General features: G+C 56.8%; 2 protein-coding genes across 3 annotated transcripts in view; both read right to left on the reverse strand.

The window, feature by feature from the left end:
* Positions 1–4,186: 4,186 nt before the first annotated feature.
* On the reverse strand, positions 4,187–13,388 carry TENT5B (terminal nucleotidyltransferase 5B). The gene is made up of 2 exons (XM_052811298.1): positions 13,019–13,388; positions 4,187–9,134 (listed from the first exon to the last, which is right to left on the reverse strand). Exons 1-2 carry the CDS (start codon positions 13,190–13,192, stop codon positions 8,115–8,117), a joined length of 1,194 nt encoding a protein of 397 aa, XP_052667258.1. The 5' UTR covers positions 13,193–13,388; the 3' UTR covers positions 4,187–8,114.
* Positions 13,389–19,835: 6,447 nt separating this feature from the next.
* SLC9A1 (solute carrier family 9 member A1) overlaps positions 19,836–26,251 on the reverse strand; it is a 31,307-nt gene continuing 24,891 nt past the window's right edge. For both annotated transcript variants that reach the window (XM_052811206.1, XM_052811207.1), the window contains exons 4-12: positions 25,787–26,004; positions 25,204–25,406; positions 24,854–24,943; positions 24,384–24,454; positions 23,742–23,915; positions 23,480–23,594; positions 22,949–23,050; positions 22,541–22,613; positions 19,836–21,729 (exon numbers count right to left, since the gene is read on the reverse strand). In XM_052811206.1, the coding sequence (XP_052667166.1) occupies positions 21,407–21,729; positions 22,541–22,613; positions 22,949–23,050; positions 23,480–23,594; positions 23,742–23,915; positions 24,384–24,454; positions 24,854–24,943; positions 25,204–25,406; positions 25,787–26,004 (1,369 nt within the window). In that variant the 3' untranslated portion in view covers positions 19,836–21,406. The remainder of the gene's footprint in view (positions 21,730–22,540; positions 22,614–22,948; positions 23,051–23,479; positions 23,595–23,741; positions 23,916–24,383; positions 24,455–24,853; positions 24,944–25,203; positions 25,407–25,786; positions 26,005–26,251) is intronic.

Consider the following 26,251-nt stretch of genomic DNA (forward strand, 5'->3'; position numbering starts at 1 on the left):
GCGGAGCAGCTCCCCGCCTGCCCGCAAACACAAGCCCCGCCATCCAAACACCCTGCAGCACCCTTGTCTGCCAAAGGGTGCCTTGGCATCGGCTAAAAAAACACCAACTGCCCCAGGGGAGATGGACCCTCCAGCCCAGACCATCGTGGCAGCTCCTGGTCACCAGCACGCTCGAGCCGGCAGCATCTGCCATCATCTCTCCCGGAGGCAGGAGCTGGCTCTTCCCGGCTGCCGGTGGGTTTTGCACTTACCTGGGGCTGCAGGGAGCTGCCGGGGCTGCCAGGGGATGGGTGTGCCACAGGGAAAAGCAGCATGCCCCGGGAACTGGACGCATCCTGGTTTCTTGCGGGGTCACTGCCCTGCAAGGGGGGAATTTCCTTTACTCCGGCCAAAAAGACGCTGTCCCTATTGCTGGGGCAGGATAGCAGGGCGGCAGCGAGAGGGGCACTCGTGGAGCCAGATTTGAAACTTTGTTTTCCCCCGTTGCAGCCCCCCCCTGATCCCCTGCAAAAGCTCTGAACATCTCTTTTATTCGCCGCATCCCAAGGAGTGAAGAAAGAGGCGCTTGGAGATAAGAAACTGGAGGGATAGCTGAGAGATAGGGCTTGGTTTTGGCACCGGATAAACCACATTCATCCAGCTGGGAGCTGGCTGGAAAACAGAGCTTGTCCCCGTGGTCTCTCCTAGCTCACCTGGGCAGCCCGGGATGGCCTCAGGGCGGATGGGTTGAGGTTGGACGTAATGCAGCCTGCCTGGATAAAACAAGTCATCAACTAAATAACTACCGGGCAATTATTGCTATTAGGAATGCCGACCATCTCCAATTCTCTGGGCATTAATGGGAGGTGGAGGGTACTCAGCCCCTCCCAGGGTTAGGTCACCCGTGACGTGGGATGCTGGTGAGGATGCACTTACTCACATCGCTCTGCGCCCTCCGTCATGCGCAGCCTGGCCGAGCATGAGCCAGAATAGCAGCATTCAACCCCAAATGAGCAGGTTGGGTTCAAACGCCACCTTCTTCAGGAGGGCATGTTACAAAACCCCCGAGCTGCTTGTGGTAGGAGCAATCCCGACACTGCAGAGAAGGACACACACGCTCCGCAGTCCCTCGCAGGTGGTTGTCACCATAGGAAAGGGCTGCGTCCCTCCTGCCTTCCCACCATCCACAATTAGGGGGTTTTTTTTTAGCCTTCCCAGGACAGCAGCGCTGCTCGCGATCTCCTCGACTAAAACACCCCCGGGCAGACAATCATCCTTTCGGGGACCGATTCCTCCCGAGCCCCATTGCGGCAGCGAGAAAACCCCTCTGCGAAGGGGGATTGCACCCCGGATGCTCAGCCTTTGCGATCGGAGTACGCAGGGACCATCTAGGGCTGCAGGGGAGGAGGAGCAGGGGAAGAAACTGGCTAAACTCGTTACACTGGTGATATTTGAAAAGGGTGGTTAGTAAGTGGCATGTTAACATTATGTCCAGTCTTTAAGGAATGCATCCAGGATTCATTAGGGGAGCAGTAGTTAGATGAGTCACGCTGCGGACATGTGGATTTAACCGGGATTTCAAGCCCAAGCCACCTGTAATTGCATATTAGTGGAGGGATGTTTAAAGTAATCAGCTGTTCCAGCCACGCCAGCCCGGTGGCTATGGAGGGGGGGAAGGGAGGAGGGCTGGAGGGGTGTCGTGCATCCAGGCCCTCCTTGGATTACAAGGCAAAAATGTAGGCCACACAATCACCCCGGGGAACGCGCTGCTTGGTGGCTTTTCCTTTGAAGGCAGGGTGACACTGCTCTTGCTGAACCCGGGGTTTGATAGTGGCAAGATAAGCAGGGTAAATATGCCGTGGTGGCAGGAAAGGGCAACGATCAACCATCCCGGTGCCGTCGGCTGAGCCCTGGACAGCTGGCCCCGCGCAGAGCTGCCCCGAAGAGAGAGGTCTCTCCATCTGTCACCAAAGAGAAACCTCCTGGCCAGGCAGGAGAGGTGGGAACCGGCTACGACACTCTGGAAGAACAATGCGAGCTCTTAAGAGTGAAAATGCATGTTCTCGCTTGTACGGGGAGAGAGATAACACATTACGCATCGCCCTGCGCCTCTCCTGGCACTGCTCCAGCCCAATGCCTGTCTCCAAAACCACGGCCCCACCTACAAGTCCTCTTTTCTCCTGGAAATGCCATTATTTCCCCTTGGCATCGCTGAAGGGACGTGCAGTGGGTTGGGGTAGGGGGGTGCAAGGACACCCCATCCTTGGCCCATGTCAGGGCTCAGTCATGCAGCAGCTCGAGGCTGCAGATTGACTTTTTCTCCTCCTTTCCTAAGAAAACATGACTTTGCAACGGCTGTCAGTCATTCCCCTTAATAACTTGGGATGCCAACAGATGATTTCAATCAAATTTGTCAGAGCCATCAAGTTTCTACAAGCTGAAATGGGTAGCCGGGCACAGGGATCCACCCAGACGAGGGAGCAGCAAACCGACCGCAGCTTCCACCCGAGCAGCAGCCGGGCGCTTGGCACACGTGCAGCTCTCACCGGCTACTGCTGACACCACAGCTTGCTCCACCAAAGCAGGAGCTGCTAGAAGAGAAGGAACGGGGAAGAGCAGGCACCTGGCAAGCCGGCGTTAGCTTTTGCAGAAGCACGTGGGTTTTTTGGGGGGAGCCGGACCGCTGTCCTAGGTTGAGCAGGCGAGAGGCTCTGCACAAGCTGATCTCTTCTTATGATGGCTCAGGAGGGAAGGGAACACCTGAGCTTCTGATTTGAGGCTGGATGCAAGAAGTCAGAGGTGGGGGAAGGTGGTCAACCCAGGTTCACGGAGCTTTCCACTGCACCTCCTTGCCGCTAGCCAAAAGGTCTGCAGCAAACTGCCTTCGGAGCTGAACAGCGCAAATGCCCCATGCACAGAACAACAAAAAAGCGCCTTTTAAACGCTCCTCCGCCTCCACACCAGCTCTAACATGAGCTGAAATCCTATTTGTAATACAAAAGCCTGAACCAGAACCTCCAACAGACAGCAACCAGGGCCAGGAGATAAGATAGGAGGGTTCAATGACAGAGCCCAAGTTGCACGCCGCACATTTCTCACTATCAGCCTTCACACCCCCCCCCCCCCCCCCCCCCCCCGCAAGGCTCAGCTGCTCCCCCGGGGCTCAGGACCGCAGCAAAGGGGACCGAGTTTGTGCCATCCTCCGGCAGCTCAGCTCCGTCCCAACCCCGCTGCCACGGCCCCGCCGGGAGCAAGCTGCCCTCCCGGTATGTCCATATCAATGCAGCATTTGTCTCGTGCTTGGCACCAGGCGTCAGAGCACAAGGGTCCGTGTGCTGGATCGCCTAAACACAGCTATAAATGGAAAGAGGAGCCGTACAGACAGACTGTTCTCTCATTCTGCAGGATCTCAAATAGCAGTGTTAACACCCGCGCTGCCCGAGCGGCTACTGAGGAGGAGGGCAGCTGGGTAGAAACCCTGGCGTACTACATGAGAAAGGCTAATTAGAAAGACAGATAAAATTTGAACGCCACACTGGGTCTAGCTACCCGCCTGCATATAGACGGTGCCACCCTCAGCATTGAGCCAACAGATTAAGGACAGCTGAAAGCAGGAAGGTTGGAGCAAGACGCTTCTTGCATTCTGGAGATTCAAGGCAAATTCCGCCCGTTTCAGTGATTTTGGAGCTCAGCCAGCTGTCCTTCCAGGAGAAAAGCTGCTGTGGGCAGGTCTGCAGATGTAAACCCTGCATCGCAAGCCCTGGAAGTGTTCTAGCTGATACAACGCTAAGTATTTTTGGATGCATCTCAAGGCATCGATCGCCCACCAGCCCTTTGCAGAGGTGCTGCAGGGCATGTGCCGTACTGTACCGCCATGCTCACACGCCGACCGCAGCGTGGGCTTCTCCACTCCTGACTTCAGTTATCTGAGCTGGGCACCGCCAGCATAACCCAGAGCAGGCTGCCACGGCCGTAACACCAGTGGCCTAAATATAGGGAATTGCTGGGGCAGAGCCACAGCCAGCCCAACACACGTCTTTCCTCGGAGCAAAGCTCTAGAGCCAAGGCTGAGAGAAGCGCTCAGGCACCCAGCGCACACCAACACACCCATCACTAGAGGCCAAATCTCATCCACCAGATACTCGGGCACATCCTGACTTGTCCATCACCCTCTGTTCAAAGAGAAAAATAATGACAGACTACAGGCTGTGAGAAAATATATGTTGGTTTTTTTTATTTGACAATTAACAAAAGAGGGATCCAAATCTCAGTTGTAAACATTGATAGCTCCTTTCTGATCACAACTAGTACTTTCCACGAACATCCTTTTGTATAGTCTGATCCGCTCCAACAATGACAAGCCGACTCTGTCAGGGCTTTTGCTGCTCTGCTCAGGGTCACAAATCCAGAGGCAGCTTATTCACCAGAGCATCAGCAGCCATCGGCAGGACCGACCACTGGCACTGAGAAGACAGCTGACAAACTAAGCAGATATTTTTAGAGCCACTCCCATACGCGAGACGCACTCAGGGAAGGCAGAAGCTTCACGCTGGGTTGTGTGCCAGCAAGAGGCAAGCATCCCATCTCGCTGCCAACAGGTTTAGAGAGAAATCAGCTCTGCAAGAGCAGAGTCCTACTCGAGCAGGCAATGGGGACATGGTCTTACATGGTGCCAGCCCAGCAAGAACAACCCAGATCTGCTGTCAGAGGGAAGCTTGGCCCCGGACTGTAAAAATTTGGAGATGCAGAGCCAGCAAATTTGTCCCAAAGAGGGACTGGCATGTTATCAGCTCGATTGCTGCAGTGGAACCAGAACTGCCTGCAGCTTGACAAGGGGAAGTGAAACTTCATCTTGGGCTGGAGGGCAGCCAGGCTCGGAGGAGCTTGCACCCAGCTACAGGCAGCCAGCTTCCAGCCATCCCATGGCCTGAACATCAGCAGATCCAAGCTTTTTTTGGAAGATAAACCTTTCAGAGCCTCTCACCCTCCCCTTTCCAAGAGGACCCACTTTGCAGGTGGGTCAGCTACACAAAACAAGCAAGCCTTAATTACTCAAGCAACCTTTTGCTGTTCAGGACCATCAGCAGGTGAGAATGAAAGTCATGGAAAGCCACCAGCAGCAGCGAGAGTCTCCCAGTACCATCCCCAACAGCAGGGACCTCCGATCCCCACCGACACTGAGCAGGCTGCCAAATCGGGCCACCCTCCCCCACCAGCAACTTGAGGAGCCACCAGGAAAAGGGAAGATGCACAACACTAAAGAACAGCGTTATAAATAGAAACCTCCCTCGGCCGCAGGAGTGACCTGCCAACAGCTACGTGCTTCCCAGGCTCCGTAGCTGCTTCAGTTTGAGGGACTAAGCAGCCTGACATACAAGTAGCATTTGACCAGGTCCAGAACAAGGATCTCGGCTCGTTCCTCTCGAGGTGACCAGTTGGTTCAGAGCCTGGTTTTTGGTGGGAGTAGGGTCGGCCATCTCAATACCACACTACCCGGATGGACAAGCAAATAAAAAAAATCCAACAAATTTGAATACACTGTATTTATTTGTAACAGATTCTAAAGAATCTAGTGAGTCTATGTCAAGCCCATCGCATGACAGGTGATACAGGTGTAGGAAAAAAAAAAAAAAGACATTTAAAACAAAATCAAGTGCCATTCAAGCTACTGGAATCTTCCAATTGCCCCCTCACAGGAGGCAGCACAGTATCACTGCAAGGTCTAGAAAAATTCAGATTCAACCCATTCTCAAGAGTCCCACCACACACACTCTGTAAATCAAAAGTGCAATCTCAACATAAGTTGCCCTGTCGAGCTGTTGGCTGTAGGGAATCTTTTTGCATCTTAAAGGGAAGGAGGGAATCTCAGTTTAGTGCGCCTATGTGTCTGTGGGTAGAGGGTAAGCAGGCTGTAAAAAAAGCATGCTACACGTCATCTATGTTCATCTGAAGTTTAAAATGCAAGAAAAACAAAAAAATCTTTCCTTGAAGCCATGAAGGTGGCATACTTAGGATCTCAAAAGCAGCCCTTAAATCAGTTTTACCTTGCACTGGAAAATCTCAAGCTCCTACCACACTGATTAGGCTCTGGGCACCAGGGAGTTACCGAGCTGTGGCAGAGTCTATGCACCAGCCTTGTCCGTGAAGACAAAGCTGTTCTACAGGAAGGCAGTTAAACCTGTAATAACTACATTGTTAGTGACACTTCTTCAGCTCTGACTGGATAGGAAGCAAAGCTGGACCAATTTCAAATTGGTTAGTTCATGTTAAGTGTAAGAGCCCCCACATCACTCCCCTCCCACCCCTTACGCCCACTCCACATCTCCCCTACCCCAAAAAAGGTAGCAATCTGGCTATACACATTCCAAGGATCTAGTCTTTATTAGAGTGTTCAATCTGCCCAGCTATTACAGTTTTGTCACAAACAAAACAAAAAAAAAAAAACAACCACCCAAGTTAAAGATACTCAAGTATGTCAATCTCAGAGGAAGCACCATGAAGTCACGGTGTTTCCAGAGCAGCATCTCTAGGGAGCGCCTGCTTGCTCACCCACCTCTCCCTCCGTGCATAGTTAAGTCTGAGATGATGTTTCACGAGAAAGGGCATGGCAATCCAGGCACCTCAGTGAAAGCCTGTTTGTGCTCTAGACACCCAACAACTTCAAAGCCACATTTGACTGAGAGCGCCAAACCCTCAAGACACAAGAGGGTTTGTTTAGAGAAGACATACTTTTTCCTAAGGCCAACTGACTTCTGCACAACTCCCCCCCGCCCCAAGCTCCATTTCTAGCTAGAGAATGAATTTCAAATGCTATCAGTGGCTCACATGTGGAATCACATAGCTGGAAATAGGCTGCTTTTGAAGATAGGACCTGCCCAAGGGCAGAGGGAAGATCTCCAGCCATAGGAGACTAGAGTCTGAAAGAGGTCTGCCTATCTCTTAGAAGGACACGGGCTCCAGCCCCCATCACAGCAACAGCTGGAGATAACTGACTAGTGAACTAGTTGGTTTGTGCTTCAAAGGACAAGCCTCATCTTCCCAGATAACCCAGCTGGCCTCTGGCTTTGTGCATTAAAACCACACTGCATGCCAAACAAAAAAAAAATAAGCAGCATTTCAAATTCCCCTAGAAAATACACGATTAGGTACAGTAGCCTGGGGCAGGCTCCTGGACAGATCTTCTGCCTCATCATTTATGTACACGGTTACATTTTGGCACTGCAGACTTGGGAGCTTGAGTAAATTTGTATGTAGGTCCCTGCTGCCTTTTCTCCATAAAGCTCTGCACAGCATTGTCCACCATGCACTCCCCCCCACCCCAGTGTCCCCAGTTTTAGGCATTTACACAGAGTCATTCAAAGCTCACCCCTGTTTATGCAACTCCACTTTGACAGCTATTTGCTACAGCTGGTCCTTCATAGGCAGCAAGCCATGCCAAAAAACCTCAGCAACATGTAACCTGCGATCCCATTCTTGCTTCAGCGAGGTTACTAGAAATGATCTTATGACCCTCCCCACCCCCCCCCCCCCAACAGAAACATTTTCCTCTTCAGACATCCCCACTCAAGCTCTTGGGATGTCAGCCCCTGCAAAAAAATAAGGTTTACAGTACAGTTGTGTTTATATTGTTACAGGCACTTAAACAGGATTCTTTGGTCCTTCAAAGGAATTAGCCACTCTGGCTTCTATCTTCAGAAACCACAAGTCTGCACACCCATAACACCTCCCGCACTAAAAAAAAAACAAAAAACCAATTCAGATCCATTTCAGGGCAGCGCAGCTCTACCTTAGCGTAATTCTACAATCTCCCCTCACACACCCCCAACCCTCCCCCATTGCCTCCAGAATTCAATAAGCAATTGAGTCTTCCTGTAAACGTCCAAGTCATCTAGTTTCCATAACACTGCACTTCCCATCACAGTGTACAGCAGACAGGCCTCGTTCCAAAAACCCCAGGAACAAGACACTCAAGCAAGAGTCCAGGAAGTTGCCTTTTGTTGCAGTTCTAGGAAGGTGGTGTTTGTTGTTTTTGTGTTTTGTGGTTTTGTTTTTTTTTTTTTTTTTTGCCCCCCACCCTCCCCACTCCCCAAGGCAAGAAAGTACCTTGGAGGACAGACCCTGAAGTTTGTCCTGGCTCAGTTACAGGGAAGCCACGTTGGGTAAGACTGATTGCAAGGCAGGAAGGGCTGCACGTGGGTGACATAGTAGTTGAAGTTTATTTCACTGACATAAGGAGCTGGCTGGTAGTAGCAGGTAACGTTTGTGACCGTGGGGATGATGTTCTGCTCAGCCAGGACTCTCACAGCCAGCATGGCAATGAGGTTCAGGGTCTGCCTCCTTTCGTGTCCCATAAGGCAGACTGTGCTCTCATTGACCACCCTGTGGAGGGTCATCAAATAGTCATATCTTTTGCTCTCCATCCCAACAAAGTGGCTCTGAAGGTAGCACTCCAGCTTCCTCTGCTGCTCACCGATGTCAGAGAAGTCTATGAAAAACCTGGAGCACATGTATCTCTGTAGTGCCTTCATATCCACTTCCGATTTGGGCTTAAACCCCCTCACCAAGAGGTTGCAGTATTTCAGAAGCCCCCCACCTCTGATCTCCTCTGGGTTTCTCGTGGCGATGACCCTGTTCCGGAGATGGTCCATTGCCTCCTCAAAGTCCCCGTACATGCTCTCCCCAGTGACCGTGGGGTGGAAGTTCTCAGCCATGGGGTTCTCTGAACACTCCCCAAACAGCAGAAGCGAATCCAGGATGATCTGGAAGGAGTCCACGCTGAACTCGAACTGCCGCCTGAGAGAGTCCACGAATTTGAGTTCCACGTTCTTCCCGCTGTTGTTGGAGAGCGATATGAGGCTCCAGCGGTCGGTTTCGTTGCATACCTTCACAAGCTTCTGCACGTACGCCTCCTTCAGAGTCATGGGGGTGATCTTGTCTTTGTTGACACCTTCTGGGAGGAAGTCAAGAAGGCAGTCCATGACCACATCTTTAACAAGCTGGAAGACATCTTCAGTCTTCAGATCTACGCCAAAGATGAGATCTAGGTCTTTGTAGCCCAAGCCACTGTCTTGATGTAGAACGTGACTAGCTGCTGAGCCATTCAACCTTACATTATGGACTGCAATTCCTTTCTTCTCCAAGCGACTACGGACAACCTGAGATACAAAGAGAGTCGGTGAGAAGCAAGAAAGCATTCTTGGAACAGCCTGGATACAGCAGCAGGATTCATTCCCTGTGCTTATATGGGTCACTCCAGTGCAAGACAGTGAAATAAAAAGCTAATCCATTAGAAAGAGGTCACTTTGGAAAGCATCCAGAATCTCGCCAGCAGCTGGGGGTGGCTCTCCTTTACTTATTCCCTTGCATTAGAGGGCTCTTACTGCACACAAACAGATGTTTCTTCTTCCAATACAGCTGTTTGATCTTCCTTCCCCCCACCAAAGCAGAAAGGTTATCTGAACCCATTCTTTGGGGCATCCTCTGCCCCCTTCACCTCCCCATGGTTGCAGTCAGCCTCTCCAGTCAGCAAGCCAAGACCAGCAGATCCAGAAACGACTCCAAATACAAGGCGGCAGCAGAGTCTGCAGCAGTCCCTGCTGATTTAATCAGGGTGGCTCACTGCTTTTAGCCATCCCCTTTGCCTGTCAAGATTCATTAAAGGCAAATCAAGATGCCAGAACTGCTCAAAAGCCCCAGCCAGGCGTATGCAAGTTCATGTCCTAACTAGTAAGTGTATCCTAACAATTTCCAGTGTGTCAGAGCTTCGTGCTGAACTTGGCATGCTATCAAGCACAAGAGGCAGCTTTCATCTTACGGGTGTTACTCCAGTGATTTTAATGCTGCCTGCTCAGTCCTGGCACACCCACCAGTACCTCCAAAGCTTTGTTCATTTAGAGTGAAGCTGAATCACTTGCCTCATTACTTAACATGCAGGAGGCTGAAATAACCCCAAGACCATAAAATAAACTATCTGGACACCAGGTTATAATTTGAGTTTAACTGAGCTCAAAGATCCCAGGAAGATTAAGTTCACATCTTCCACCAGAAGCTCTTCACATCTCTCACCCTGCTTTCATGTTTCTCTCCAGCAATTACCCACTGTCCTGTGAGTCCCAGCTAGCCAGCCTGCTCACCCAGTGCTTAAAGCAAGGCTAGAGCTTGAAAGAGCCTAAGCTTGGGATACAAATGGACAAATTATATCACTAGAAGCCAGTTTGACTGGGCTATTCAGCCCTGTGAGGCTGTCCTAGTTTGAGAGGCCCCACTAAAATTAAAAACTTTATCAGAGGGACCAAAAGCCCTGCTTGGTTGACGTGGCCCTGAGCAGACAGTTCGGGGGGGGGGGGGGGGGGGGGGGGGGAACATCAGAGCCTTGCAGCTCCAGTGAGTCTCAGCAGCTATAAAACAGCCCCTCCGTGAGTTTTGTTTAGAAGAAACAATACATGAGGTGGACAACTGCAGTATGCAACCCTTAGCATGTCACAGGCCTCTTGGTGACCAAGCTGAGCCCACACCAGTGAGCTTCTGCTGCCCCGAGGTGCCCTTGCAAACAGAAAATATCTTGGCAAAAACCAATAAATGTTTTTTAAACTTGAAGGTTGTTAAATCCCATGATGGAGCTTCTCTGCTGGAGTTTCCCCTGCTACTCCCTGATGAGCCACTCTTGCTCGGGCTAGAAATGTGCCCGGGCTCCTTGCCAACCGAATGGTGACAGTCACATGTCAGGCAACAGTTAACCAGTGAGCTATTCACCATCGGAAGTCCCAAGTCCCCCCCAGCACATCCAACGCAGCCATGAAAGCAGTTGTTTTCAAAGGCAGATAGCCTGAAAACTGCATATACTCCTAGAAGAGACACAGGGTTACTCCCCCATATAGCACAAATATCACGCAGTCAATCCAGGGGAGTTCCTGGTGCCCATTTGTTGCCAACTGATCAGTCACTGGAGTCACCCCAGGCACAGCTCCAGCACTACTTGTAGAGTTAAGAGTTTTGTGCTATTAGGCTTAGAGAGACAAGATATAGGTCACAAAAGTGTTAGATGCAGAGCTAGGACCAGTGCTTGGGAAAGATCTCATTCCAGATTAATTTTCTAGCCCCAAAGAACATCTGCTTAACCCCTTTCTGGGTGCAGCATTTCAGAACCACAAGCTTCAGGCTTACTGGAGCTCCCCCCAGGTTTACAGGTCCGCCCATGTGAGATGTATTCGGAAGAGGGGGGAAGAAAACACCTCATCCAACTGCTCAAGTCAGTCTTGTCCCAAATCACCCAAAAAAGCTCCAACCTGCAGAGCACCAGGGAGCAGAGAGCCTTGCTGCTTCCCCGAGGACAGCAAGCTTCAGCCTACCAGTCTCAACCTGAAGCACATCTCCCCGGCTCCAGCCGGTGGGTTCAGGTATGTGGTTTTTTTTCCCCAGAGGGTTGGATATTTAGAGGGTTAGGCAGCTGCTGACCTGCTTCCCAAAACAGCACCTCACGTTACGTGTGGTTCAGATAATTGACTCTGACAGCCAGGCGGGAGCAAACCCTGCCTGCGTCCTGACCTGCCGCTTCCCACCTCCCACAACAACAAGAGCATGCAATAAATAACTGCCTTTTAGGTTACTTGTTTCAGATTAGTCAGCCCTAAATACAGGGTCTGCCAGCATGGCTGGTCAGAATTACAGCCCTCAGTTATTTAGTGTTTGAAGTTGCTAGTGGCAACATCCTTTTCAGCAGCTCTGACACCAAAACACTTCAGTTTCGTGGAACCAAACAGTAATAACTGGTGGAACATTTGATGCTGCACCGCGCCAGGCTTTTAGCAGCGCTGAGCTTCGCTGGTCTTGCACAACCCAAGGGCAGTGTCCTGACAGTAGCCCTCATCTGTCCTTCAGTTTAAAAGCTTTAGCAGCCAATATTTAGCACTTCTGCCCCCAACAGATGCAGCAGAACTCGAGGAATTTGAAATCAGCTGAGGCTTTCGCACAGCGGAGTGTCTTTCAAATGTCACCTTTCCATTTTCCAGGCTTAAGTAGAAATATTTCTCAAGCAGCTGAGGCTTCAAAATCCTAGTGATTAGCTTATTGTGAAAGCCAGTTTGGTTTTAGCTTTGTGAATAGCCTTTTTAATTAGAAGCTAACATGCCCGATTTTACATTTGATGAGTCATTACTGAGGAATGAAGTTGCCTCCCAAACATGAATATGCATCAGCTTATTTGAACTACATTGTTAGTTTAATATTAAACACAGTTATTACTTTATGGTTAAACTAACAGGAACTCTTCAACAAGATGAAGTCTTAGGCAGGCTCTGGAAGATACAGTCAGTGTGACGAGAATCAAAGGACACTGACATTTGATCTAGCATTTCAATTAATAACTGCCTCTTACAACGCACAAGCCCAACATGTCCACCAGCACGAAGCCATTTCGTGGCAGCAGCTCCAAAAAGCCACTTGGCCTTGGCCACCCCCCCATTTCGCAGCTCTTGGGGCACCAAAGCAACTCTAAAAGGAGGAGGACCGCGGGATGGGAGGAAGCAAAGCGGGATCCATGGCACAAGCTGCAGCGGCTTCGGGGTTCAGGCACGAATTTTACACGCAGGGGATTTTTTTTCTAGAGAAAGCTGTTTTTCAGGAGACTCCTTCCAGCTTTATACATTTCTACGACTGCGGGCACAACACAGGCAGCAAGCAGGCAGCCCCCCCAGGCCAAGCAAACACCAGCCAGCCCCACCGAGACCCCCCCGGGATGGGGAAGCGGGGCTAACCGAGCACCCAGCACCCCTGGGACGATGGGGGTCGGCTCCCTGACCCCCCCCCCCCCGGGGAACACCCGCACCGGACCGGGAGCTCTGCCCTCAGCTCACCGGGGGGAGGGCAGAGGGTGCCCGGGGGGGCTGGCTCGGGGCCCGGCGGGCCGGTTACCGCTGCCTCAGCACTTTTATTTTCACCCTGACCCCCGCGGGAGCGGGGCAGAGTCCAACGAGGCGGCGAAACCTGTACCCCCCCCCCCACTCCTTCCTTCCCCCCCCCCCCCCAGCCCCCCGGGCCTCACCTGGACGATGGTGCGGGGCCGCACCGAGAGCGTGGGGAAGTTTCCACGGCCGTGGATGGGGACGGCCTCGCCCAGGATCTGGTCCAGCCGCTGCACCTGCTCCCAGGTCAGGACGCTGAAGCGGCCGCCGCGCTGCTCCGAAGGGCCCGCAACGGGCCCCGCCACCGGCAGCATCGCCTTCTTCTTCCTCCTCCTCCTCCTCCTCCTCCCCCCCCCTCCCCTCCCCGCCGCCGCAGCCGAAAAGCCACCGGAAGAGGAGGTCGAGTCACCCGGAAACGGCCCGGAAACCAGCCGGAAGTGCCGGTTTGGGAGGGGAAACGGGAGGAAAATTTGAAGGAAAAGAAAAAAAAAAAAGGGGGAAAAAAAGGCGAGGGGGAAAAAAAAAAAAAGTGGTGCTGAGGGCCGTTCCCCGAGGGGCGGAGGCGGGGAGGAGCGGTCGGTGCCCGGAGTGGGGGGTGGGAAACGCTGCAACGAACCGGCCCGCGCCGCTCCCCGCCCGCCACCGGCTACGCGGAGCACTGCGCTGGCACGCGCCCGGCCGCCCCTTTATATAGGCCCCGCGGCCGCGCCCCCATTGGCCCGGCCCCGCCGCCAATCCCTGCCCGGCCTCGCCGCCTCTCCGGCGCTTTCATAGGCCCAGGAGGAAAAGAGGGGCTGGGCTAGAAGCCAATCAGAGGAGGGAGTAGGGAAGGAGGCGGGACGAAGGGAAGAGGGGGCGGGACAGACTGGTGGAGCCCCGCCCCTCCGGCGCGGCTCGCTGCGTGCGGGAATCCCGGCGGTGATTGGTCGGGGCGGGGCGCGGGTTAAAGGGACACCCCATTGATGCCCCATTGATGCCCCATTGATGCCCCATTGATGCCCCGTGCCCTGGTGCCCCATTGATGCCCAACGGCCTGGTACCCACTGGTGCTCCACGGTCTGATACCGCACTGATACCCCACGTCCTGATGCCCCGTTGATGCTCCGTGCCCTGGTGTCCCATTGATGCCCCAAGGTCTGATACCCCATTGATACACCATGGCCTGGCACCCCACAGCCCAATGCCCCCCAGCCGGACACCCCCCTCCCCAGGACCCTCTCTCCCCAGGGACCCACTGTGCCAGCCGGCTGCAGGGAGCTCTGGCACCCAGGAGACACAGGGTGACACCCCGGGGTGATGGAGCCCACCGGCTCAGGAGGCTGACGCCAGGTACTGCCAGCCCCCAGAGTTCAACCCCAGCCCCTAAAACCCACCACGTGGCCCTGCTGCTGGCCGAGCCACCGCCTCCTCCTCTGGCCAGCCGTTGTCCCAAGCCACCAGCCACCCATTTCCTTTCATCCCAACAATTCCCATCGCTTTAAAGAGCTCATTTCTCTGCAGCATTTAACCCTGCAGACATTTCCAGGAGGCGCCTCCCCGCCGAGCCAGTGCCCGATGCCCCGCGGTCCCGCAGATGGACAGGCATGACTCCAGGCTCCCCATCAGCAGCCACTGCTCCCATTTCCTCAGTTCCTGCTTGCAGCTGGGATCCATCCTTAAAAGCTGGGCCGGGGAACGAGCCAGCACTGATTTTTGCTTATACCCTCGCAGGGAATTATTGCAAAAGCACCCCCGAAAACCCCCAGACCCCCAACCTGGGGCATTTTGCCTCAGGGAGGCCATTGCAGAGCTCTTCCAAGCTGCTGCAAAGTCTGTCTCTGAAGCTGAGGCTCTATGGTGGCAGGTTGTCCTCTCCCATATCCCAGGGGTCTGCTGCTGGAAGCTGGAGCTGGCTGCGGAAAGAGTAACTTAGTGATGGGGGGATTTGGGTTTGGGGGGAAATGGGGTGTTTAGGAGCATCCACAGCTGGGTTGGAGGAGAGAGGAGGCAAGGGGGTGCCCTGAGCCCTGGTATCCTCTGAAATCCTCCCCATTCCATGATGCACCACCAGCCTGAGGGATTCCCATGGGGGGCTGGTGTCCCCTCCACCGGGGTCCCTGTGTGGGGACGCTCCTCATGCTGTGGGGTTTTGCTCTCTGGATCCTGCCAGTGTCATTGTGTAGCTCCATCAGGTATCTCCATTGGGATTAAATGCTGCTCCTGGTTACTCCCCGCAATGCTCCGAATTGGGGCACAGGAGGAGGGGACCCCTGCCGAAAAGTGATTTTCCAAGGAACTTAATAAAAAATCAGGCAGCTGCCTCCCATTGCAAAACCCCTTTGATTCTGTTGGCAAAAGAACAAGATCAGGAAGAGTTTCCCAAGATGTTGAGAGGGGCAAATGGCTTTAGGGATCAGGATCCATCCCACTGGCCTGTCCTGGGGGGTCCAGCTGGGGGGATTTGGGCACAGGAGGAAGGGCTGGCTGGGTGCTGAGCACCCCATGGGCAGGGCAGTTTGGGGGACCCCACCAGCCGTGGCACCCCTGGGCAGTGGGGCAGGATGCAGCTGCAGAGCCGATGGGATGAACAAGGTGCTGCAGATCCTTGGGGGATCAGCCGGTGGCCTGGTGATGAGTTGGGAGATACATGCCGGTGCTGCCTGGGCCGAGAGGGACAGGCGTGCTGATGGCTCCGGAGAAAACATTGGCCCATTAAAAAGAGCTGACGTGCTCCAGCACGACTGGCTGAGCTGCTCATTAATGTCCATCACCAAATGATTATCTCAAAGAGCCACCAGCAGTGAACCCAGGGCTGGGAATGGCACCGAGGCCGTTTCCTTCCAGCTCAGCAAGGGCCAGCCCGGGCTTTATTTGTTTGTTTTGTTGGCAATTAAGGAATAATCACCGTCTTGGGGTGAAACACGGGCGGATCCTGCCTCGCGGGTGATGGCATGAGGGTTGCAAAGCCCCTTTGGGGTTGTGAAGGTGGGCCAGGGGCTGGGCAGGGGGACAGGGGCTCGGGGATGCCGTGGCCCTGCTTGGTCCATAGATCTGGGCTTGGCAGCATCCTGCTTCTGCGCGGGGGACACCGGCTTCACCCTGCCGGGAGATCACCCAGGGAGGAGCTGGGACGTGCCCCGGCGTGTGCACGGAGAGGAACAGGGCACCCCACTGCCAGGGGCATGGAGAGGGGCAGGGGCCTGTCATGGGCTGCTCAGTGGGTGAGTTGGGGGGAAAAGGGCTGGAGGAGCTGGGGGAGCAGGGCAGGGGGTGAAAGCCCAACCTGGAGGTGAAGAAAGACCTCGGGGACTCCCTGACCCGCGTGGGACCAGCTCCGTCCCACCCGCCATTAAGTAGGGTGTGTGCCAACTCCCTGAGCAAGCAGGAGAAACCAAGCCCTTCTGCCGGAGCCACCAACGTCACCCAGTGTCGCCCCAGGGGAGCAGCAACGCGCCCCGTTGGGGTGGGGGCATTCCTCCTGCCCTGCTCCCATGGCAGCCGCCCCCGACATCGCCACCGTGCACACACCAACCATGTCCCAGGCTGTCCCTGTGCACAAACTGGCTGTCCCTGTGCACATACTGGCTGTCCCCATGCCCACGACAGCTGTCCCCGTGCACGTGCCGGCTGTTCCATGCATGCCCCGGCCATCTCTGTGCATGCCCGGGCTGCCCCGTGCACACACACCAGCCATTCCCATGCAGACACAAGCTGTCCCCATGCAGATGCCAGCCGTCCTTGTGCATTTGCCTGCCATCCCCCTGCACACATGCCACCATCTTTGTGCAAAAGCCCACTGTCCCATGCACATGTGCTGCTGTCCCCACACACATGCCACTGTCCCCATGCACACGCTGCCTCTCCGTGCCTGCTGTGGGTTTAGGAGTTGGAGCCCTTCTTGTCGGCCGTGTCCGAAGCCTCCCTCAGCAAGCACTGCTCCCGGACACCTCCCAGTCGCTTGCATCCACATCCAGCCCCGCTCACTCCTGCACAGCCCATCCCAGAGGTGCCACTGCTGCTCTCTGTCCTCCCGGACCCTCGCTGCCGGGACACCCGTGTCCCTGGGGCTGTGCCACCAACTGCCTCCATGGCCCCGAGTGGCCACAGCAAGGCCAAACTCAGCATCGCAGGCGGTGCGGCTGCATGGTGAGCACCCGTGTTCACTGCCCAGCGCGAGGGGTGTCACTGTCTGCTCTCAGCCCAGGGTCCCCATGTCACTGGCTGGGACCCCCAGACCCCACCGCGTCCCTGGCTGCCTCCTGGAATTAAAGATAAGTGATGATGCTGGGACGCACTCATCCCAGAGACGGCCACCTTGGAAGCCCTGAGATGAAAGGGAGTGCAGGGTATTATTACTGTGGATGACACAGAGCTGGGGAATGGCACCCGTCACCTCCCCCGGCTGCTGAAAAATGCTGCCTGGGGAGCACAGGGGGGGACACGGCACTGCCGGGGCATGGGGAGGGGGACATGGCACTGATGTGGCCCCAGAGCAGGGCAGGGATTGAGCTGCCCCCTCGTAGCTCCCCAGGGTGTCACCAGCCAGGGAGGTCCCTGTCCCCCCGGTCCCCCCACACCAGGAAAAGCGACCTGCATGTCCCAGGCTCGGTGGCTTCCCAGTGACACCACATGTTATTTTGCTTGGCATGACTTGTGCTTTTAAAGCCATGGCAAGGTACAACCCGTCTTAATGCCACTAATTTGAGCCTGGTAGAGAACGCAGCTGGTCCCTTCGCTTTAGGTTTTTGGGCCCTGGGTGACACCCGAGCATGGCTGCGGGTAGTGGCAGCTCCAGCACACACCGTCCCATCGCTCACCAGCTGCTTGGCATCGCTGCACTGGCTGCCCTGCTAATGTTCCTCTTGGGAAAGCTGGGAAGCCAGCCGGGACCTCCGCTTTGGGTGGCTGCTGAGCCCGGAGCCGGTGATGACAGGTGTGATTTCATGGCCTTTCCCGAGGGGTCTCGGTCCTCTCCGCTCATGCAGCGCTGCGGGGCTGTGGGGCCCTTTTTGCTCTCCCCCGTCCCTCGCTGCAAGCCTGGGCTTTGTGCCAGACCACGCAGGGGGAAACTGAGGCAGGGGGTAGCCCAGCCATCCTGGCAGGGGCAGATTCCTGCAGCTGCAGGGGCAGCAGCTCTTTAATCCCCACAAATGGGGGTTACAGGAGAGGAATAAATGCCTCAGCACACACATGTGCAGGGACAAGGTCATCCCGCTCAGGGTCCCGCCGTTCTCCCTGTCCTTGGTGCCACCACCATGGCCTCAATGTGCTTTGGGGGGGAGCTGGGGGGGTACAGGGCACAGGGGGGGCCCGCATAGGGGCAAAAGGCATCGCTGCCAGGACAGCGGGGCCAGGGGCACACGCCGGGGCCAGGGGCACACGCCGGGGCCCGTCCACCCCCTGGCCTCGGGCCTCGGTGCTGTGTGTGCTTTGGCAGTTGCTCAGCGGTGACAGCCCATCCCTGGAGGGATCATTAGTCCTCCCTCATTAAAAAAAGTTACTCACCCTTTAAGACAGAAACAAGAATATCCTGGAAATGCCTCGGTTTGGTGAGTTCTCGCATTAAAGGTATGATCGAAATCAAGAGGGCGGCTGCACGTGATGCTTGCCGGCACGGGGCAGGGGAGATGCTCGGGCAGCAGCCTGGGGTTGCCGCGGACTCCTGCTTTCCCCGCTGTGCCCGGGATGGGTGGCATCACCCGGCTTCTGGGCTGTGGCCAGCACCTCTCCATGCTCCCACTCCTTGGGCTGGGATGGCAAAACTGCCGCTCTCCTCCAGTGCGGACAGAGCCAAGGTCTGGCTTTGTCCATTCTTGCCAAACCCTCCTGCTTCAGGGTCTCCCCACTGGCTCCGCTGCCCCGGGGATGAGCCACCCCGAAGCCCACGTGGGGTACAAGGATGGCACGCACCCACCCAACCTGCACTGCCATGGGCACCGTGGCATCCCCGGCCACCTCATCCTGCCCAGGGACCCCTCAGCAAGGTGGGGGAACCCCTGCAGCATGGTGGCCTGGTCAAGTCCCCAGCCCCGGGGCCATGGGGGACCCTGAGCTTCAGGTATTTTAAGCAGATGAGCAACGCCAGCGATTATGCGCTTGCTGGATGGCGAGGGGGTGAGTCACGGCCTCGTTGAATCAGAGCTTTAATTTGCAGCGATGAAACACGCTCCCATTGCAATCACCCAAAAGCGAGGCGCTCCGGCCGCCCCAGGGCACCCCTGGCCCTGGGGGGGTGGGGGGTCTTGGTGGCAGGGAGAAGGTGGAAGCGCTGCTGGGGCTGGGAAGGTCTTTCCTGGGGGATTTTCGGGTCGGGGTGCAGCCCCTCACCCAGGCACTGCTTTGAGCCTCTTCCCTGTCTCCGGTTGTGGCATGCTGGTGGGACCCGGCTCCTCTCTGAGGGCTCGGCTTCAGCCCCAGCTCCTTGGGAAACCCAGGGAAAAAAAACACAGGGCTCAATGTCCCTGAGCCCCCTCCCCTGGGGATGGAGCCATTAGCCCCCCAAAACCCCACTGCAGTGCAGGCAGGGACCCAGGACAGGCAGGTGCTGCCAGACGCAGGACGCCTGCCCTTCCTTCCCGGGGGCAATGCACCAAGGTTGGGGTGGGCAAAGCTGCGCCAAGATGCCCGGCTGGCACCTTTGGGCCGTGACAGGGTGATCCATGCTCCCTGCAAAAGGACCTTCCTTTTGCCTTCTTCCCCCTGCAAAGTGAGAAAAACAGCTCTTCTCCTCCCAACACACCCTCATGTCGGTGCAGCCCCTGGCTCTGCTGAGCCTCTGTCTTTGCCAAAGCTGGGAATGGCTTAAAAAGTCTCCTCCGGCCGGGGCTCCACATCTCCCCAAGCCACAGTGGGAAGGCGAGGGGCAAACCCTGCATCCCAACAGCAATGGGGATGAGGTCTCATGGCCGCCTCATTCATCTGGGACAGCCGGGACCCTGTGGCAGGGGTAGGAGCCCGAACAGCTGGAAAAACCCCCACTAAAAATTAACATTAATTTATTAGAATATTCATGATAAAAACCAAGATTCTCTTTACATGTGTTGTTTTTCCTTTTTATACAAGAGAATTTTCATTGCTTTTTTCCTCCTGGAGACAGAGCAGGGCAGGCAGGCAGGCGCAGGCAGCGACGTGGGCTCACGCCCCAGCATGATGAAGCCACGTGGATGCCGGTCCCCCGGGGTCCCGGTTGGGACGTGGAGCGGGTGGGCGCACGGGATGGGTGCCCACCAAGGCAGCGGGGCAGAGACGACGCGTGGCAAGGCACGGCGCGGGGACGGGGGTGACGAGCACCCCGTGGCATGGGAGAGGCAGCACCCGTGGCAACGGGTGGCACGTCGTGGGAGCCGGGTGGCATGTGGGGGACGAGGTGACACGCTCGAGCACGATGCAGGACACCCCCGAGCCTGGGGAGGGCTGTAAGTCACCTAAACACCCAGCACTCCCTCCCAGCCAAGCCTTGGGGAAAGATGGGTCCTTCTAAACTCAGGACACCCAACACCCCCAGCCATCCTCCTTGGTGGGGGGAGACCGTCCCCCTCCTGCCAACCTCTGGGCCCCAACGTGTCCCCATGCTGGGCGAGCCGGCCCCCAGCTCTTCCCCAGCTCCTTTCAGTTGCAGGGAGAAAAAAATAATCCCCCCCCATGTAGCAAACGCAACCCCTTGCATGCCCCCTCCCTGCGCCCGGGGAGCCCAGACACCATCTTTGGTTAAGGAGCAGCCAGTGCTGCTGCTGCGCAGGCACGGGGCGAGGGGCTGAGGCTGGCAGAGGGTCCCCATGGGGACGGGTGACAGGTAGCGGTTCCAGGAGGAATAGAGAGGCCCAGGCTTGCAGGGCCACTCAAAGCGAGGGGGGACCCAGCTCCCCCCTTGCATGGCTATAGGATATTTATTTGACAAGACCTGGCGTGAAATGCAGGGCCGGAGGAGATGTTCCCGGGCGGCAGCTGGCCCCATGGGGGAAGCGGCCAAGGCGGGGAGCAGCGGCACGAGCCCGAAGTCCCTGGGAGGGTGCCGGGTGAGGTGGTGGGTGCACCAGCCTCGGCACAGAGCCTGGCTCCCGTCTTCCCATCTCTCCGCTCCGGAGCAAGGCGAGGGGGCAGGTAAAACACAAGCCGAAGAGAGGCGAAGCTCTGCCATGGGGCAGCCTCCGTGGACACCCCCAGCTCCCCGGCCAGAGCCCACCCTGTGCCGGCCGCAGCCGCTCCGAGGAGCCGCTCGCAGGTCCTGAGCGGGTGGGCAGCCTCCGGGAAAGCCCTGCCAGGGCTGCGAGGCACCTGCAAATCCCAGTCCCGGGCGGTAAATTGTCCGTCACCCCCAGGCCACGGCGGCCGAGGAGCCTGGTGCATCCCGGGCGCTCCTTCCCCGTTCCTTGGGGCCAGCCCATGGCTTGCTGGGCAGAGCTGTCCTGGTAATCCCAGTCCATCCAGGATGGTCTCCCCTTCCCGAACCCGGTGTGTAGTGACAGAGGAAACCAAAAAGGAGAGCAAAGAAAGAACGAATGAAGAGAGAGAAACCATATAGAGGCGTGTGAGGCTTCGCGCGCCAGCTGCTACTGCCCCTTGGGGATGAAGGGTTCCCCCTCCTCCGGCTCCGGCCGAGGCCCCGGGTCGCTCAGGCATCGCAGCATCCGCTGGTTGCTGGGGCTGTCGCCGGTCCCCGGGGTGAAGACATCATCGGTACCCGGGGAGGAAGGCTCCTTCACCCGCATCACCAGCCCCTCCTCATCCTCCTCGGGTGAGGGTGGGAGGCCGCCGCAGCCCTTGGGCTCCTCGTTCATCAGGTCCACGGACTCCGGGGACTGCGGGGAGGCTGGGTCGATGGTGATGATGGGCAGGTTCTCTGAGTCCGCCTTGGGTTCGTAGGCCAGTGGGTCTGGGGAGGCAGAGAGGGGTCAGGCAGGGCCCATCTCACGGTATCATGAACAAACTGGGTCAGGATAACCTGGGGAAGGGAAGGGGGGGTCTCAGGGGACCCCCAGCTGATGCATCCCAGATGTTTGGAGCTGGGATGCCTGGGCTCACTCTCTCTCCAATTTCCAAGTCTGCTGTTTAATTCCTTTTTTTGAACTCCACATCCCATCTGGAGCTGCTCCAGCCAGCCCAGCCCTGCTTCCCAGGATTGCGCCGTTTGCAAGGGGTGAAGCTGCCCTCTGCCGATTAACCACCGGCTCCGCAAGTGCCAGCAGCAGCGTCACCCCCCCCCCGTCACACCCTATCACACTGTCCCCAAAGCAGGGAAGGACACACAGGACAGGAGGAACCAAAGATGGCAGAGCAAACGTGTGCTGGAGAAGCCGGGAGTCCAGGGGTCTTGGGGCTGAGCACTCCTGGTCCTCTCCCCTGCAAAGGGCAGGGAGAGGCAGGGCCAGAAATATGGGTGTGTGGATGGAGCAAGCTGGGCTCCACCGACCGGCCAAGCTCACTTCCAAGCTCACTTCCAAACTCACTTCCTAGTGGGAACTGTGCCGGGAAGCGAGCCGGGTGCTTCTGCTCAGGCAGAGCTCGGGGTCGAGAACTGCAAACCCCTGGGGCTTGGCTGCCATTGCCACAGGGGAGCGGGATGGGGACGATCGGGGCTGGAGAGCCACGGACGAGCTGAGGGGGTGCAGGACAACACAACCTCCGAGTGTTTCAGCACCAAAGTGCCGGCAGCGGCGCTCCCTCAGCAGCTCAGTCCCACCTACCTGAGCCTATGCGAGCCCGGGACATGGTGGGCGAATCGAGCTTGTGAGCCGGCACCGTCAGGTAGTTGTTCATCTGGAATTGGAGCACAGGGACCGTCTCCATCGGAGTGGCAAGGGTAAATAGGGAAGGGGAGGCAGGGAATTGACCCCAGGCCACAGGGATGAGCGAGAAGCAGCAGCGGGATGCAGAGGACACGTGCACGCATCCTCCCAGCCGTGCTGCAAGGACTTGCTCAGAGTCTGGGGCGATCAGAGGACCCCCATGGCGTGGGGTCACCCACTGTCATCTCAACCTCATCCCCCTCCCCATGCAGGACACCGATGTCCTTCCCAGGTTGGGAAGCCCTCCTCGGCCCCCCGTCCTCCCCAGCAAGCGGCAGCATCCCTGCTCCAGCGTCCCCTTGACACCTTCTGTTCCAGCTGCCGGGCCTTCTGCCTCCGCAAGAGCATCTGGTTCCAGGCTTCCTCGTAGGGGTCGGCCACAAGCGTGTGCCGGTTGTAGGATCGCAACTGGGAAAAGGCCCCAAGGAGACGGGTTAAAAAAAACACATGGAAAGGCAAAGGAAGGTCACGGCACCCGTTTCGCTTGGAGATGGATGAAACAACCACCAGTGGGCAGAGCACGTCCAGGCAAGCTGGTGGCTCGTGCCTTGTGTGCTACCATGGGATGCCTGAACTGGACCCACTTAGCCCAGCGAGGGTTTAAATGCTGGGCTCAACCACCGACCGAGGCAGCCTCCCCCTCAGCACTATCCCAGCACCATCCCAGGAGGAAAAGCCTCCTGGGGAGGGAGAACGATACCAGGAACACGAGGGGCAGGAAGGCAGGGACACCAGGGGTGAAAGGCCCAGCTGGCCCTGAGGGCTTCTGGTGGCAAGTGGTCCTGGCCACCCCCAGGGAAGCAAAGGGTGTATGCACGGTGCCAGGGGACACCTTACCCTCTGCCTGGTTTTCTGCAGGTTGTTGCGAAGGATTTTCCGGATTTCCTCCTCCTTATCCTTGGACAGGGCTGGAAGGATGCGCTCCACAGGAAGGGTCTTGGGGTTGATGTTCCTGCGTGGACAGACAGGATTCAGAGTGACACTGTGATGGCCATGGCAGGGCCCAATGTCTGCTTGATCTCCGGCCACTAGCAGGGAGCGCTCAGCCTAAGCCAGGGGCCCGTCGGAGGCACAGGGCGGCCAGGGCCAGGGAACTCACTGGATGGAGACGGTGGAGACAGCGGAGGGGATCTTGCCTATGCCCCCACTCTCCACCAGCTCGATTGCCTGCTTCATCTCCATCTTGTGATAGAAAGCGATGAGCTGGGGCTCCTTGGACCGCTCCCCCGCAATCAGGCACTTCTTCACGTACTTCTTGTTGAAGCGATTCAGCCTTCCCGAGGACGTGGGAAAAGAAGGAGCAGCGACACATCAGACCTCCCCCTGCCCCGGCATCCACTCCCTGCTCCCCATCACTGGCCCAGGCCAGCAGAAGATGGTTTGGTTCCCACCAGCGTGGGTCAGACGAGGCTTCCCTGACTCCCTCCTGAGCCAGGCAGCCCCCAAAACACCCAGCAGCTCCTCACACCTACAACGGATGGTCCCGAGCTCCTGCAGGGACTGGCCACTGGCAGTTCCCACACTGCTGTGGGCATGTCGTAGGTGGCATGGCAAAGGGGTGCAGCCCTGCAGCCCCACTTACACCCAACTCAGGGCTGTAATTTATCGAGGGGAGTGTGTGTGTGTATATCACAGCTCAGGGAAAAATCCAGCACGGGGCTGGAAAACCTGCCAGGTGGTGATTCAAACCCTTCCCCATCTCACCCACGGATCCCCTGAGTCACCAAACATCTGCACTCACTTATCCTTCCAGTGGTGATGCCCGTAGTGACCACAGATATCCTCGATCCCTGTCAGAAGGTGGTCCAAGAACTGGAAGGAAAGGTCCAAGGTGTAAGCAGCTCGCAGGGCTGTTGCCCACCCTCTCCCCACCCCGACACCCAGGCTGACACAGGGGTGAGGGCACTCAGGGGGTGCAAAATCAGGGCTGTGGGTCCAGGATGGGCCTCAGGAGGGCAGCACGGTCCTACACAACCGGGCTGCTGCTCTACCAGGCACAGGGGAGGTCTGGGTCGGAGCGGGCACTGGACGACACAGATGGGGGAGAGCCCTCGCTCCGTCCCCCCTTACCTTGGGCACTGATTTAGGGGCAGCTCCCACTCTGTAAACCTGCCTGGTTACAGCGGTGGAGGTGGCAGAAGCAGAGAGAGAAGAGGGCTAAGGCGGCGAAGAGAAGCGCGCGGGAAGAGCCGGCCGGGCGCAGTGGGTTACCTGCGTGTGGATCTCTTCGTTGATGGAGCGCTTCGTCTCTTGCTTCTTCTTCACGGCCAGCAGGTCCACCAAGGGCCGGATGGTCATGCCCTAGGGAATGGGGAGGGTGGGTTAGACCTCTCCCCAAGGCACACCGGTGGGAGCGGGATGGGTTCAGCACAGCCGAACCACGGGGCTCCGCATTGCCGGTGTCACCTGGCAGTCTCAAGAGCTTTTGGAGAAGGGGGACAGTGACAGGGTCAGGGATGGAGGCTGGGGACATGCTCCTCACTCTCCGCACACACATGTGGCTCACTGAATAACCCCCTTTCCCTCTGAAACCACACCATGACCACCTGCGTGCCACCAACCTGCACAAAAACTGTGAAGAAGATGACCGTGATGATGGCTGTGAGGAACATGTCCCTCATGCCGAAATGCTTATAGTCCAGGAGGTAACAGAGGGAGAAGGCGATGGCTCCCCGCAGGCCCCCGTAGGCGATGATGAACTGGTCCTTTGGTGTCAGCTTCACAATTCGGAACTTGTTGATGAACCAGGTGAGGACCAGGACGCCTGGGGGAGCGGGGCAGGGCCTCGTGAGCAGATGGTGAAGGATGCCCTCCAGCCCCAAAGAGACCCCCCCCGCTCCTGGCAGCCCAGCTTGCAGTGCAGTGCAGTGTCCCCCCCTCATGGCCATGGGTGCAGGTGGGTGCTGTCCTGCTTGCTCATCCCAATACCCCTCACGAGCTTCAACCCCACGTCTAGCACAAATGTGGCCTTAACCCCAACTTCCCACAAAGCCAACCACCGGCAAGGCTGATGCCCACGGTGGAGCAGTGCCAACCAGTCAACACCAGTCTCCCCAGCAAGGCAAACTGGGGTCTCGTGGCCCTGAGAGTTGCCCATCACCCAGGACCGTCCCCAAGGACTTTGCCACCACACTGACACCTCACCTAAAACCCTCGCAATGAGGCAGAAGAGGAGCGTGCTGATGACAAAGGTCCAGTTCCAGTAGTGGTGGCCAGCCACAGTGGAGACACCCAGGAAGATGAAGATGAGGGTTTCGCTTACGCTGCTCCACATCTTGAGGAAATACTTGATGGTCGTGTGGGACTTGTGGGAGATGTTGGCTTCCACATACGGCCGCATGACCACTCCAGAGGCGATAAGCCTAGGGCAAGGTGGGGGCACTCAGCAGCCATGGGGACATGGGGACAGCCCCAACCCCTGGCCCTGCAGCAGTGTTTTGTGCTCTTATACCAAACCCCAGAGCAGGACAGGGCTTGCAAGACATAAGCAATTATTCAAGGCCTCCAGAGAAGGCAACATGAGGTTTCTCCTTCCCCTTGGCAGGGCAGGAGTAAGCATCGGAGGCAGGCAGCACAAAAACATGTCATCTTGAGTGCCCAGCAGGCCCT

Source organism: Harpia harpyja, chromosome 16 (genome assembly GCF_026419915.1).
Source record: "Harpia harpyja isolate bHarHar1 chromosome 16, bHarHar1 primary haplotype, whole genome shotgun sequence".
Taxonomy (NCBI): domain Eukaryota; kingdom Metazoa; phylum Chordata; class Aves; order Accipitriformes; family Accipitridae; genus Harpia; species Harpia harpyja.